The 15,710-nt window shown below is 42.4% G+C and overlaps 1 protein-coding gene, 1 long non-coding RNA gene and 1 pseudogene across 3 annotated transcripts in view; 1 reads left to right on the top strand and 2 right to left on the bottom strand.

The window, feature by feature from the left end:
• Positions 1-661: 661 nt before the first annotated feature.
• Il12rb2 (interleukin 12 receptor subunit beta 2) overlaps positions 662-15,710 on the bottom strand; it is a 63,406-nt gene continuing 48,357 nt past the window's right edge. Inside the window, exons 10-15 of one of the 2 annotated variants that reach the window (XM_008844604.3) lie at positions 15,451-15,549; positions 15,207-15,365; positions 10,555-10,692; positions 10,008-10,098; positions 6,684-6,783; positions 662-1,219 (exon numbers count right to left, since the gene is read on the bottom strand). In XM_008844604.3, the coding sequence (XP_008842826.1) occupies positions 692-1,219; positions 6,684-6,783; positions 10,008-10,098; positions 10,555-10,692; positions 15,207-15,365; positions 15,451-15,549 (1,115 nt within the window). In that variant the 3' untranslated portion in view covers positions 662-691. The remainder of the gene's footprint in view (positions 1,220-6,683; positions 6,784-10,007; positions 10,099-10,554; positions 10,693-15,206; positions 15,366-15,450; positions 15,550-15,710) is intronic. The other variant, XM_008844605.3, reaches the window with a different exon arrangement.
• Positions 4,519-7,792, top strand: LOC115072312. The gene is made up of 2 exons (XR_003851354.1): positions 4,519-5,648; positions 6,533-7,792. It is a non-coding gene; the product is annotated as an uncharacterized LOC115072312 (long non-coding RNA).
• LOC115072320 lies at positions 14,717-14,836 on the bottom strand (annotated as a pseudogene).

Here is a 15,710-nt window from a genome sequence, read left to right as displayed (position 1 = left end):
CCTCTCCAGTCCCTCGAGGTTTTCTTTTTAATGTGTATGAGTTTTTTTCTGTGTGTATGTAAGTGCATCTGTGCGTGCAGTGCCTGCAGAGGTCAGGAGATGATGTTGGATCCCCTGGAATTGGGGTCATGGACTGTTAGCTGCCAAGTAGGTGCTAAGAACCAACTCCAATCCTCTGCAAGCGCTCATAACTGCTAAGTCAGCTCTCCAGACCGAGATTGAAATTTTTGAGAAGGTAAAGCACCTGCTGTAGCAGAGCCCTTTCAGAGAGGTCCAGACAGACTGGCTTGCCCAAGGGCCTATGATGTGTTTAAATAATTCACCATCAAGCTGCTTTTGATTCACAGGAAGAGGTTAAAGGTAAAGTAAAACAAGTAGGAACATTTATCAAAGTATTTTCCACATAAAATAATCAACAATCTTGGGGGGACGGGGCCTTTTCTGTTGATCCTCGGTGTCTTTATGTCCTTATCTTTAACTCCATTTGGTGAAGGATTTAAGATTGTACTCTGGGGAAGGCTAACTTAAATCGAAACAGCTGGCTGGTATGTCCTGCCCTCTAGCTACTGCCAGGCTGATATACCAAAGATAGTGACCACTGGAGTAGGGACTGGGTAGATGGATGTGCTATATTGCCCTTACTCTCACTAACGGGATACACATTGACTTTTTAGGTATCAAGCCTCACTGCTCACGAGGGAGTCACACACCCCATCTTTAACTGATCCAGAGTCAGCCTCTCACCACAGGAGGTGAGTGGGTGAAGGGAACTTGACACAAAAACAGAAAGAGAGATGTGCTGATGCTGTGGTTCTAAAGAATCTGTTGGAGAATTCTCTTGTGGCGGGAGGTCATCTATGTTGGAGGGTAAATAGCCTTCATGGCTGGGAAGGTAGTCCACTGGAATGGCTGTTAAGGGGCTGATTGGATTGTCCAGTTTTGAGTCAGGGACCCTATTCCCTAGCACCTTGTATAAATCCACTAGTTGTCTTGTCTCAACTGTGAGGGTTCTTGAAGGTTGTGAGCTGGAGGAGGTGTATACTGTGTCTTCCTTGGAGGAAGAGTGATGGACTCCTTGTTCTCTTTCTGGCCATCTGGGGCAGTGGGGGTGTCTGAAGACTGGGATCATTTGGTAAAAGACCTCATTGATGATCAGGGGCTCAGGCTCTTCAGGAGCGGGCCAGGCCATCAAGAGACTGTCCATAGGCAGCAGCATCTTCTAGAAGGAAGGAAGAAGAGGCTCAATGTTTAGGTCACCTTGACAACCTATTTCTCCACATTCCCCAAACCTCTCATCTTTCACTCCCACAGCCTCGGGTTACAAACTGGGACTTTGGAGGTCAGGTGGGTAGTTAACATTGGTTAGGGTGGTAGAAGAGTCAGAGGGAGGGATTCCACCCCCAACCCCGCCCCCCTACCTGCCCTAATTCCCAGCCAAGGACAGATTTCACTGCTCAGTTTTACCTTCAGCCTGTCTTTCTATTTGACTCAAGTTGTATCATTTGTTTTTCTCTAAGGTGAGGGCTTTGGGGTGGTGGGTGAAATGATAGTGCTGGGTCTGGAAAGAGATGGAGTGCCTCCTAGGTTGGTGTAGACAGGACTCCAACCTACTGGTTTGTTTCTCTTCTTTCCCCAACCCCCAACATGTCCCTCCTCTCTCTCTCCTCCCTCCCTTACTCCATCTCTCCCCCAGGTCTTCTCTCCTTCTCCCCCTCCCCCATGTCTCTCTCTTTCCTCTCCCTTCTCTTCCCCCATGTCTCTCCTCTCCTCTCCCCATGTCTTTCCTCTTTCCTCTTCCTCCCTCTATCCATCTCTCCCCATGTCTCCTTCCTCTCCCTCTGTCCCTCTGCACCTCTCTCCTTCTTCATTGCTGAGAATCAAATTCAGGGGCTTGTGCATGCTAAGCAAGTGCTTTATCACTGAGCTACATGCTCAACCCTGTTATTTCTTAGTACTTAAAACTGAGGGTTTGGAAATAGAGTCAAAACGAACAGCCGGGCGCGGTGGTACACGCCTGTGGTCCCAGCACTCTGGAGGCAGAGGCAGGCGGATCTCTGTGAGTTCAAGGCCAGCCTGGTCTACATAGTGAGTTCCAGGACAGCTGGGGCTTACAGGGAGACCCTGCTTCAAAAAAACCAAACACTTGAATAGGTTTCCTGTTCTACCCTTTTTTTTTTTTTCAATTTTATTATTTTTATTTTATGGGTATGCATGTATTGCCTGCGTGTAGGTCAGTGCACCGTGTTGTGCAAATGCCCACAGAGGTCAGAAGAGGCTGTCGGATCCCCTGGGACTGGATTTCCAGACAGTTGTTAGCTGCCATGTGGGTGCTGGGATTCAAACCCAGGTCTTCTGCAAGAACAACCAGTGTTCTTAACCACTGTGCCATCTCTCTAGCCCCCATGTTCTACCCTTTTAACTAATTTTGTTTGAGATAGACAAAATTAGCTTATAATTTTGGTAATTCATTACTTAATTCTCCTGTTAACTTTCTCAGCATCCCTTTAGTCACCATCTATATTGTTTTCTTCCTAAGCTTACTGCCAGTTCTCAAGCCCAAGTGCTTGGCACTTCGTTAACATTTCTTCTAGCAGGCTTCAGCTGGATTCTCCTTACAGCCTCACAGTCTCATACAAGGTGTCCAATCTTGTCAAAGTAGAGCTCTGTGCCTTTAATACTTGGGCTTATGTGTGCAGACTCTAGCCCTTGGCCTGGCTGTTCTTCCTGCACCCTCCTTCCCTTCACTGACTGCCTCAATACAGTTTCTTCTCAGTGGCACCAACACAACACCCTGCTAGGCACCTTTAGTCCGTGTTCCCCATTCTTTGCACTTGACTCCTCTAGCAGCAGACAACCACCCATTAGGTTCTGGACACATAAGTTTTTTACATGCCTACAATCTTATCTACACACAGAGAGGGAGGAAAAGAGGACCAAGATGGGTAGATAGGTAGCTAACCAACCTTGGCAGGGCAACTCCTGAGGACTAGTACCAACTTTGACACTCTGGATGGGAAAATGTGATCAACCTCTTGGTGCTCCCTTTTTCTCATTTATTAAATGAAAAGTTGGCACAAGAGGGGCTTGGTTGATTAGCCTCTGATATGACCACTTTTCTTTTGGGCATGGCAAGTGTCAGGAAAGGAGTGATAGCACTTAAGAGTCCATGAAGGGCTTTCATATTTTCTTTTAAAAGTTGACTCTTCCTGATCATTCCCCAAACTGGCCGTGGCATGTAGAAGCATGTGGCATCTGTGCCAAAGCTGGCGCCACACACATGGGAGAGACTACACATGTGGGAGTGTTTACACAGGACAAGAGAGACTGGTTGTTCTTGCCTAGGTGAGCTGTTCTTCTGCCTCCATGGAGCAGTACGGATAGATTACTCCCCTGTGCTTTCCCAGAACTGGCCTCTGGGAAGCCACAGGAAAAGCTCCTTCAATCCCATTGGCTAAGAAACCTCATGGACATTGATTGTAAGTTTTAATAAGCTGGATAACATCCCAGTGATCCTCTATGATTTAGCCTTTTCCTTGAGCTTTAAGGTATGTGTTTTTAATTTCTGTTTCTGTTTCTGCCTCAACCAGGTACCAGGAGTGTAATTTGGTTCTTTAAAACAAGTTACCAGGAGTACAGTTTGGTTCTTTAAAAACAGTCTACCTTGGAACTTTAGAGATCAACCATAATGGCTATGAGGCTGCCTCAAGGCCTTCATCTACTTACTTAAGTTTTTAAAGCTATTTGCCAATTCATTGATTATTTCTACAAAATAAATACAAGTAAGTAGTTCCCTAACATTTTTTTAAGTTTAAAAAGAAAATGTAATGAAAATTAAGTGTCTTTCCTATTCCCAACTTCTCTCCAGAGGCAGCACCATAGTGGATTTTCTGTGTATTATGTAGACTTCTTTAAAAGCCTATGTATATGTTGCAGATGCCTAGGTATGTATAAAATCATCCTCATCATACAACATACAGTGAAAATACTTTATAAACAATTGTTTTGTTGCGATACAGTCTCACTGTAGCCCACCTAGGCCTTGAACTCCTGATTCTCCTGCTTCAGCCTCCCCAGTACAGAGATTATAAGCATATACCACTTTGGTTTTTTTTTTTTTTTTCCACTGAGGTATTTTTTTTTTAATATTTATTTTTATGTGTATGAGTGTTTGCCTACATATGTCTATGTGCACCACATATATGTCTGGTGTCTAGAGGCCAGAAGGTGTAAGAGCTCTTGGATCTAGAGTTACAGATGGTTGTAATGTGGATTCTGGGAACCGAACCTGGGTCCTCTGCAAGAGCAGTAAGTGCTCTTAGCTGCTGTGCCATCTCTCAAGCCCCAATACTTTGTTATGTTAAAAAAAAACAGCTTTAAGCCAGGCAGCACATGCCTTTAATCCCAGTACTCAGGAGGCAGAGGCAGGCAGATCTCGGTGAGTTCGAGGCCAGTGTGGTCTACATAGTGAGTTCCAGGTCAGCTGGGGCTATAGGGAGACCCTGTCTCAAAAAGACTGAAAAAAACAAAAAAAACAAAAAAAAAAAACCTTTAAGTACATGTAAGTCTATGTTTTTTTCTTAGTAGTTACAAACTGTCAGGATACACCTGAATGTACTTTATATTATGCTCCATGTGTTCTTGTACTTATATTGCTGCAATAAATGTACTTTCGTCATGTGACTTTGGGCATGTGTATGCCAATTTCTATTACTTTCTTAGTGTGTCTAAACCTTTGTACATCTTACTTAGCATTTCTTCCAAGCTTATGCTCTCTGTAGCTCCTAATCTCCTAGACAGAGCCTGTGATGTCAAAGCTACAGTGTGGAGGCTAATGTTTGTACTCAGCACAGAGCTGCTTCCCATGTTGCTATTTTAGGCTTTTAGGACCATGATGTCTTACTATTGGAAGAGACCATCAAGCTCAGCTGGTTCAGATTCTGATACCTGAATCTTCCCAAACACCAGCAAGGCATCTTCAAAGGCCTTGTGGCTCATTATGTATTCCCATAGGTTGTTGCAAAGTTGTCACCCAGTGAGGGATAGTGTATGGATAACTCCCTAGTGAGTGTTTAACTCAGAGGTGTAGGTCTTTTGTAACACTCCTTATCCCGTCTAAAGGTCTGTTGTAATGTATAGAGTCTTCATATCCTGTTTGAAAATGAATTTAGGATGCATCTTTTATAGCTGACTGTGTTGGGTAAGTTACTTGGTCCTTTGTACCTCAGTTTCCTCATTTGAAAAATGAGGATAATAGTACAACCTCTTAGAGCTGTCAGTGGATTAAGTGTCAGTGTATGAAATTAAAAATGCCTGCCATGTAGGAAGTGATGTACAGGTTATTTATAAGTGGAAGATGTAATACACATAATTTTAGACTTGACTAATACATAGTATATAATATATATATTGTGTACACACTTGTCTTTGTCTGTTTTTACTGTTGCAACTGAATGGGAACAAAATCCCTCAATAGAGAGGGGTCTTCTTAAAGTATGGTCGTTCTTGGGAAGAAAGCGAGAGCTGAAAAGAAGTGGGTATGATGGATCATGCCTGTAATCCCAGGAGGATCTCTGTGAGGTTGAGGCCAGCCTGAGCTACAGAGTGAATCTGTATCACAAACACCAACTCCCAACAACAAAAAGTGAAAAGTAAGTGCTTCTCATTAACCTTCACAACAGCATGCAGAAAGCTGGAACTAAGGCTCCAGAACGTTAGACAAGTTACCCAAAAGTCACACACAGAGTAAGCAGCAAAGGCAGGATCAGCCCCCAGACCTGAATGCAAAAGCACTGAACTGCACTGACTTTATTCCTAAAGCAGAGGTGGGTGAGCTGGCTGGGCCACTGCCTTTTGGCTTAAGGAGGGGTGTTGACCAAACTCAGTAATTTAAGAGAAAAATCTTGAAAAAGAGCTACCAAGGCCCCAGGCAATAGAAAAGATATGGACATGTCGCTTCCCTCCCCTCTTGTTCTTGTTCTTTTTTGGGGTCTTTTTGAGACACAGGGTCTCCCTGTAGCCCCAGCTGACCTGGAGCTTACTATGTAGACCAGGCTGGCCTTGAATTCACGGAGATCCACCTGCCTCTGCCTCCTGAGTGCTGGGATCAAAGGCATGTGCCACCACGCCAGGCCTCTATTCTTAAATGCACAGTCTTGTGCCACAATTCAGAGGCCACAAACTTTGAAGCCTTCCTCCGGAGACAGCCTGTCTTAATCCCTTCCCATGTAGACTGGTAGCTTCCTTTGCTTATTTGCCCTTAACTCTCTGAGCAGCCTAACCCTTTAAGCTTTTTCTTTACCCATTGGAATGACTTAACTGGTTTCTTGCAAAGACTAAACTAGGGTTGCTCCAGCAGGAGAGGGAAAGTCAAAAGCTTCAATTATCTTGCATTTAGGTGAGTCTGTTCTCAGACTGTGGATCAGCAAATGGCAAAAATACTTGTCTTCATTTGTAATACATTGAGGTGAGGAGGGGTATACATCAGGCTCATGGAAGAAAACACTATGGGTCTTTTTTTGTCTTTGTTCATAAGCTTCAGAAGTTCCACTGCATGAATGCTCTCAAGTCCAGGATGAAAATGATGATGCCTTACTGACTCAGCTGTCCACAGGATCTCAGTCCTAGGAGCCTTAGATGTGGTCATCATAGCACCACACTGACTGCCACTATGACTTTGGACTTACCTCCACAATGGAGTACTTCTTTGCCCAAGTGCTGTTTGCTGGGTCTGGAATTTCTCTGCCACACCATTGAGGTCTGAGAGTAGAAAAGAGAGCAAATACCCTATAGATAAGAGAACAGTGACATTTGGTTAAGCATGTGGACAGAGTCATGGGAACACAGGCTCTAGTGTAGTGATTTCAATGTGTGTGTTGGAGGGGATGGGCTTCCTTTTATGGCAAGAGTAAAATGCAAAATCCCAAAGGCATGGCATTATGAAAGCTGGAGTACTTTTCTGTGATGGTTTGAATTGATGATCAGTCAGGATACAGCTACTTAGAGTTTACTAAATAAACTAAAAACTTTTGCTCAACATAATTTTTAGCAGTGTATCACTATCCAGCCATGCGTTCATCCAACAAATAGTATTAAACTCCTAAAAATGTGGCCAATACAGTGGCACATGCTGGGACTAGAACAGCAAACCAGGAAACACGGTTCAAATCCTTGGGGAACTTAATAATGAGCTAATTAAAATATTTACAAAGAGTTTGTAATGACTGATATTACTGGAAGTTTAAAATAAGATACTAAGTGGTGTGAGTAACTTGAACCTAATCATGTTAAAAATGTCAAACCATGTCAAAAAAAAGGGTATTTTTGAAAAATATCTGAACTGTTAACAGTGGTTATAGTGTGATGGGAAAAAGATTCAAGAAGATTTCATATAAATGCATGTGACTTAAACTCTTTTGGCCATTAAAAAATTTAAAGCAATATGGAACATTTTAAAAAGACTTGGCTTTTATAAGCTTTGATGTAAAAAGGAAAGATACAATTTAACCATTTGATATAGAGAGGTGATGTGTGGCATTCTGGGTAATAACAGAATATATGTATTTGACTCCTGAGCTAAACTTTTTCAATGTATACCTAAAAAGAGCTCTGCTTTGAAGTCTTAGTCAAGTGTAGAGCTGCATGTACGTTCATTGGCTGGTAGAGTTCTATTTTGACATCTATTGCTTTACTTGGCATCTAAAGAAAGCGTTGTGTTGAAAAATGAGCTAATTATATTTTCTTTGCAAAACAATACACTTTTTTTTACTAAATAAAATTTTGAAGATTAAAATGATTATGTGGTGTAGGTGTGGGTGTTGGTGTGTGCATGCTATGCATATGTGTGGGGGGTCAGGTGTCAACTTGGGTGAATTGGTTCTCTCTACCATGTGGGTCCCAGGGATCAAACTCAGATCAGATCAAGTCAGGCTTGGTGGCAAACACCTTTATCCACTGGGCCATCTTATAAGCCCAAATTTTATAAAATAAATAGAATTAAAGTCATCTATAATTTCTGTCCCCAGATAGAGCCACATTTAACACCGTGTTGTATATCTTTGGGGCAGAGTGTTAATTGCCACCGAATATTCTATTTCCACCCTTTCCTCAGAACAAGATCTTGATTTATTGGGATGACAGTGAACTCATCTAATAAGACCATAATTTTAATCTTTCTCCTTTGCCTCACCAGTTTCTATCCTTTGAGATGGAACTGAAAGCAACATGTGTGACTCTTAAAGTGATGTACCCGATGTACCCAGGCATGCTGGCACACGCCTTTAGTCACAGCACTCAGGAGGCAGAGGCAGGGGGATCTCTGTGAGTTCAAGGCCAGCCTGGTCTACATAGTGAATTCCAGGCCAGCTGAGGCTGCAGGGAGACCCTGTCTCAAAAAGACCACACAAAAAAGCGAAGTAGGTACACCTTTCCATTTTCCTCAGATTGTAGAAGGCAGAGTAGTTCCTGTAGCCATGAGACACTGAAGTGAAAGCTCATGGCAGAAACTCAAGGATGGAAGCCACATCAGGATAGTGAAGCAGAAAATAGTTCTTGGCAACTATGGAGCTGCCAAAGCAGCCTCTACCTGGGTGACAACCTGCTGGATAGTTTAAATCTATTTTGACTTTTGTTGCATACAACCAGATCTATATTGAGAGCTTGTTTGGGAGTTCTAGCAGGGAAGCACAGCGACTCATATACCCTTGAACAGGCCTGTTCTACTAGAGAACATCATTCTCTAAGTGCAACTTTGAGAGGAACCATGTAGAGGAAGGGGACGCCTAGTAGCCAGATCAACTGAGTCAACCCTAGTGATCAGTAGGGTATCAGATGTCACAGTCAGATTGCCACCTCATCCCTAGCTATCTGACATTCATCTGTGTATATATTATCTTCAAAATGTAAAAATATGGACCATCCTGCAACATTTAAACTGTGATATAGCAATATATCTAATTTTCTTCTATATCTTTATCTTTAATCTTCTTCTCTTTATCTTTAGTGGATAAATGGTAACTTATAGTTTCCTTATGAACAATCCTTCACTAAACATGTTTTTAACTAAATATGCATGCATCTATGATATATTTAAATGTATTAGAAATTTTAAGGTCAAGGGTTAACTTAAAAATTTGACACAGTCAGCAAAAAAGGCTGAAAACTTTTATCCTTCTACAGTGAGGTATTCATTCACCTGACCCGCCGCAACAATAGCTATTATTCATTTATTTGCTTTTTTTTTTTTTTAATGTGTGCGTATCAGTGTTTTGCCTGCATGTATGTAAGTGCACCTGTGTCGTGCAATGCCCACAGGGCCAAAAGAGGGCATTGCATTCCCCTGGAACTGGAGTTGCAGATGGTTATTAGTCTCCATGTGGGTGCTGGGACTCAAACCAGGTCCTCTGCAAGAGCAGCCAGTGCTCTTAACTGCTAAGCCATCTCTCCAGCCCTTATTTTGTTTTTTTGAGATAGCGCCTCCCTATAGCCCCAGTTGGCCTGGAACTTGCTATGTAGACCTGGTTGGCATCTATGCCACAGAGATCTATCTGCCTGCCTCTGCCTCCTCAGTCCTGGGATTAAAGAGGTATGCCACCATGCCTGGCAAGCAATAGCTATTATTTTTAAAAATAGATTTAGGAGGTGGTTCAGTGGGTAGGAGCCCTTGCTGTGCAAGCATGGGGACCTAGTTCAGATTCTTAGCTCCCATGTAAAAGCAGAGTATGGCCAGCCGTGTGTGTCTGTGACTCCATTGTTGAGGGGTGGGAACTCGGGAATCCTGGGAACTTGCTGGCCGGCCAACCAGCCTAGCCAAAATGGCAACTTTCAGATTCAGTGAGAGACCTGTCTCAAAGAAGGCAGAGAGTGATAGAGGGAGACACCCAACATCCTCCTCTGGCCTCCTCATGCACATGCATGGGCACATGCTTCCCCATATGTGCATACACACACACACACACACACACACCCCACACACAGTAAATTTACCAAATCAGCAGGTGTAACCAACTCACTTTTGCCGAAAGTAACGTACTGAGAAAATGCCCACTGTGATGATAGCGATGCAAATGCTTGATGCCACAAATGCTTTCCAGTTGGCTTTTCCTGAAAAGTGAGCAAATCTTGGAACTGAGTTATCTCTAATGAGCACTTCAAAATTCTAACTTTGTGAGCTCTCTGGACCCTACCCACAGCTCCTGGGCAGCTAGGCTTAGGAACAAAGCCAAGCCATGTTTGGCCATTCATTTAGAGAGAAGGGCCCTATGGGGTCCAATTCTGTATTCTCAAAGGAGCCCTGGCCCTACAAGGGCTCCCTATCTCACAGGTGTATGCAGCCATGGGTTAAGAAGCCTCACAAGGCTTTCTAGAGGGGGGCTTCCACTCAGTTTTGAAAAGTGAGTTCATACTGTCTCCAAACTGTGGAGTGGGAGGACAGTATAGTTAGAGGAAACAGCAAGTGTGAAGTCACTAGTGAATTAAGGATAATCTCCATGCCACATGTAGTAGGAATGTATGTTTACACCAGAATCCACAGTGAACTCACCATCTTTAGCCTCTTACCTTGTAGACAAAATTCCCTTTCGTTTCCTTGAGGGCTTTCACCAGCAGCAGTCAGAGCTGTCATCCACAGAACATATGTCACTCCAGGCTGCAGGCTGTTTATTGGGTGTGAACTTTGGGAGCTTCTGTAGGGAATTTCTGAGAGGAAGATAAAGAAAGAGAGGAATGTGGTAAAGGAAATAGTTGAATGGGGCATTCCCTTTATTTTAATGCTCCATTTAATTTGAAAGACAAAAACATACTGCTGTTTTAAAAGGACATACATTCATCTGAACTTAGTGCTTTAGTAGGCTGTAGGCCATTTATGGAGGGCTTGCTGCACAGTGCAACAAACATTTTTTTTCTGTGACAAAATCTAATGAAAGATTTTTTTTTGTTATTTTTACTTCAAATTATTTAGTGGTAGTAGTTCCTTTTGTTTCTTAAGATTAATATTTTTTCATATTTATCACATATCTTTGACTTCTTGAGGAGGAAATTAGTGTACAAATTGTTTTTAAGGTAAAGGAATTTTTTTTTTTTTGAGCCAGGGTCTCCTTGTAGTCCCAGCTGGCCTGGAATTCACTGTGTAGACCAGGCTGGCCTTGCCTTTGCTTCGAGTGCTGGGATTAAAGGCATGTGCCTCCACACCTGAAAGTAATGGAATTTTTAAAGTTTAGCAAATAATGAAACTTACTTGAACTTTGGCTCTTTTTGTAGGCTCATCTTGAACTTACAGTGAATGCTTAGCTTCAATTTGATATAAAATCGTTAAAAAGCTAGAGCAGTGGAGGAACTGGAGAGGTGGCTCATCATTAAAGAGCACTGGCTGCTCTTGCAGAAGACGTGGGTTTTGTTTCCAGCACCCACAGGACAGCTGAACAGTCTGTAATTCCAGTTCTAGGGGATCTAGCACCCTCTTCTGATCTCAGTGGGCATTGCACACAGGTGGTACACTTACATGCAGCAAAACACTCATACTCATAAATAAAAGAAATTAACTAGAGCAATGGTACAGAGATGAGATTTACTTGGCAGTTGGGTTTCCAGTTTCTTATGTTCTCAATACCCCTATGGTTTCTCCACAAAGCAGATTCTGCTTCTTGATCAATGTGCCGATGCCATTTTACCCTCTAAGATCACAAGTATTGGTAGCAAAGAGGCCATTTTCTGGAATGTTCTTCTGGGACATGGGTTGAAGGTGACCCTCTACCCCACTCCAAAGGGCTGAGGCCTGGGCAGATCATTTTACAGCTGTGACTATCAGAGAAATTTCTATATTTTACATTCTGTTAAGAAAAATGTCTTGTGGAAAATTCCAAGGTCTACTATAGCTTGTTGAAATTACTTACACAGACTTAAGTAATATGATTGAGCTAAAAATAAAAAATCTCTATTCCTAAAGCAAGGGATTAAAAAATTAATTTTAGCAAGAGCTTCTGTTCATCTCGCTGCAGCGAAACCTCAGCGGGCATCAAGGAGTCACCTGTCCAACTGTGTGAGGTCCTGAGCTATGGAAGCAAAATGAGACACCAGAGCAGAAGGGAAGGGATTTGGATGGTATGCTGGGTTGATAAAGTTTATTCACACACGCATGTTTGGAGAACAAAAATAGCAGCTCTATGTGGGGAGCAGAGGTAAGAGTGGTGGAGTCAGCAAAACTCAGCAAAAAAGCTGAGTTGTGTAATGAGAGAAAGAAGTCCAGCAGGAAAGACTGGTCCTGCTGCCTCTGGGCTGTGATCCCTGGTACAGATACTAGGGCACCCTTTACCCTCCACAGATGGAAACTTTAAACTCAGGTGGTTGAGTGAAAAGTTTACCAGTTTAGGACATTGTGTTTGCTGCCAACCATCTGAAAGACTTTTGATATGAAGATCAAAAGAGTTGCACTGTTGCAAAACAGTTTTACTGTTACTGGGAATTAATTTACCTGGATATCCACATTGGCCTTAGCAGGGGACAGGGTAGTTTTCACCCATTTATTAGTCAGCAGGCCATGTTTATTAAGCACCTACCATCTAACTGGCTGTGTTCTAAATTGAAGAGATAATGGTAAGCAAATCACTGTGACTTCTGCTCTTGAATGCTTAGAATCTGTTGGCAAAAACAACCTGGCAGTGTCATGTGTCATATGGAAGGGAGGTGTGCTTGCCATCAGATTACTGGTGCACTCTCAACTCCAGATGGGAGACTGTGCTGCAGATTCACCCATGGAACTTACTAGACTGTAAGTGCTGGGGCCCACCCTAGTTCTTTCCTCACTTAGCCTGCCCAGGTAGGGCTAGTGACAAAGGACTTCACCTTTTTTTAGTAATTCTTCCCCCATGCCTTAACACTTCTCCCTGGGACCCAATGCCAAACCCCAAGCAGGGTGGAGTCCCTTTCTTGAAACACTGGGAATGTTCCTTTAGCTGTTGAGACCCTTTTCTTTCTCAGAGTCTTGTTCCTCCTCCACAACCCCTCCACCATCTAGAAATGACTTGGATTCAATGATTTCTGGTTGCCAGACACAATAAGGGGTTGTTGGTTTGATTGTAGCAAGTGTTTGTACTTTCCTGTTTCTCTCAGTATACTGATGATAAGGGAATACGGCTCACTCATCATCAAGTGCTTACTGGATTAAATGGAAAATTAGTCTTGACTGATATAGGACAATCTCCCCTTTGAACTTACTTTAAAATAGTAGATTCTAGCCGGGCGTGGTGGCGCATGCCTGTAATCCCAACACTCCAGAGGCAGAGGCAGTCGGATCTCTGTGTGTTCAAGTCCAGCCTGGCCTACATACTGAGTTCCAGGACAGCTGGGGCTACAGGGAGACCCTGTCTCAAAAAGACCAAAAAAAATAGTAGATTCTAGACACATTGGATTTGTGGCAGGTGTGGCAGATGTTTTCTTCAATATATACAAGAACAGCTGCTAGAAGTAGTTGACTATGTTGATATTGGTGGTTGTAAATGGCCATCTCAGCTTAAATTATGCCAAAAAGAAATTTGTTTCCCAGGGAAATGTTACATGAAGGATTCTAGTTAATAGCTAGTAAAGAATTCAGTTGATTCAACAGCCTTTGGAGTACCTTTCAGAACTGGCTTATCCTGACAGGCCTAGTGGAAAAGTAGTTCTGTTCATTTATCAGTGATGGGTTAGCTAACAAATCATGGCAAGTCTGCAGAGCTTTACTTAAGAATGATGGGGCTGGAGAGTTAGTTCAGCAGTTAAGAGCACTGACTGCTCTTGCAGAGGACCCAGATTCAATTCGCAGCACCTACATGGTGGCTAACAACCATCCGTAACTCCAGTTCCAGGGATCCAATGCCCTCTTCTGACCTCTGCAGGCATTGTACAACATGGGTGCACTTACACACATGCAGGCAATACACTCATACACATAAAATAAAAATAAATATTAAAAAAAATGAGGCAAATCCACATGGACCTGTGTGGAAAGATCTCTAGTAATTTTAAGTAAATTATAGGTTAGAATATAGAAAAAGATTCCAAATACATTCTTGTGTATGCATTGCTGTTTTCTGGAACACAGAAAACAGGTCAAGTACAAAGAGAAAGAATTTTCATTTTCTATCTCAAAACTACTTAAATATTTTTACCAAGTATAAGTATTGTTTATATAATAAATGTTAACTATGAAAGTCATAACTCAGGGAAAGGTCAACAGAGAAGACAAACTTCTCAAGTTTCCTGGGTAAAAAGCCCTGTGGCAGCTCTCTGGAATCTGCAACTCCAGTGGACTTACATTCTCCTTGGACCAATAACTCTCATGTAGGAATGAAAATGTCCCTTCTTCCTGGCAAATGCTCCTGAAAGAAAGCCAGCTACTTATGAAATAGAGAGACGATCATGCCAAAAACAAAAACAAAACAGCTCTGATTAAAGATTGAAAGATCAGATCACACAAGTGACAGGTTACATGAATGAGTGATTCATGAAACCATTTGAGATAATGCCCCGGCCAGAGTTTAATTACTTTGGTTTTAGAGCTGAAGAACAGTTACAGGTCATAAAAAATTGTTTTTAAGCTGGCTGGTATTTTTTTTCCATCCTAAGAAGAAAGTATGTTATGATGGTAACTGCTTACATGGGAATTTAGAAGTTATCCAGGTGTGTTCCTTGACAAACTTTTTTTTTCCCCCTCACTAAAGTATGAACTCTTTAAACTGTCCTGAGTATCATTCTTCCTTATACACATCAAAACTCAAACTGGAGAATGAACTCTGGGTTGCAAAACAGGATTGATTTTTACACCTCTTACGACTTTGTCTTCTAGTTCAATGGAAACACAAGTGCTACTATTGTTTGTTTTGAGACTGTCTCACCACACAGCCCAAGCCTTCCTCAAACTCACATGCCTCTTGCCTTTGCTTTCCTAGTGATGTGATCATAGGTATGTACCCCCAGGCTTTTATTGCTTTTTGAAATGCTGTCTGCCCTGTAAGCGGACACCTTGAGAGCCTAGTCCAATTTATGTATCTTTAGCAATTTGCTTAGCTTATGACATAAATAATAACTTTGCAAGTGTGTGTTTAGCTATCCTTTATCTTTAACTCATTTCACAGATACCAGCATAGTGTCAGCACAGTGTAGTGATGCATATGCTTAGCCTTGTGTTTTCTTAACATCTAAACAGGATGCCCACTTTGCTTGGTTCTCACACATACCACAGAGTTCAGGCTGTGAGCTAGAGTCTCGTTCTTTCCAGTATATTCTGTAATGGAGGATGCAGCCCATTTGCTCCTGGACTGGGATGTGGTTCCAGGAAATAAAAAGGCTCCCCTTTTCCTCTGTAATGTTACTGATGTGAGGGCCACTCAGTGGTGCTGCAAAGAAGGACACAAGAGGCTTCTGTCACCCTCCAAATCCAAATCACTAACAGAAGTTTTGGTGAAAGGTCCCTAGGCTCACCTTTGTGCTTGGAGTCACCCAGGATGGAGATACACCCTCCTTGACTTTCTGACAGTGCATGTACATGGATTTCATAACAGGTGTAGGGCTTTATGTTTGCTGCAAGGAAAAGGGAGTTCTTATAACCACGCATGACATCCCCAGTGAGTCACTACAAAGAGTTATGTTAATACCTGCATCAAGACATTTCTTACCTTTTCTTAGTTTAAAGATTAAAAAAGCAGTCTGGACTGAGAATAAAGAGATGGCCCAAGTTTCCA

This window comes from Nannospalax galili, unplaced genomic scaffold (assembly GCF_000622305.1).
Source record: "Nannospalax galili isolate Female #2095 unplaced genomic scaffold, S.galili_v1.0 scaffold441, whole genome shotgun sequence".
Classification (NCBI taxonomy): domain Eukaryota; kingdom Metazoa; phylum Chordata; class Mammalia; order Rodentia; family Spalacidae; genus Nannospalax; species Nannospalax galili.
This window is presented reverse-complemented; position numbering and strand designations above follow the sequence as displayed.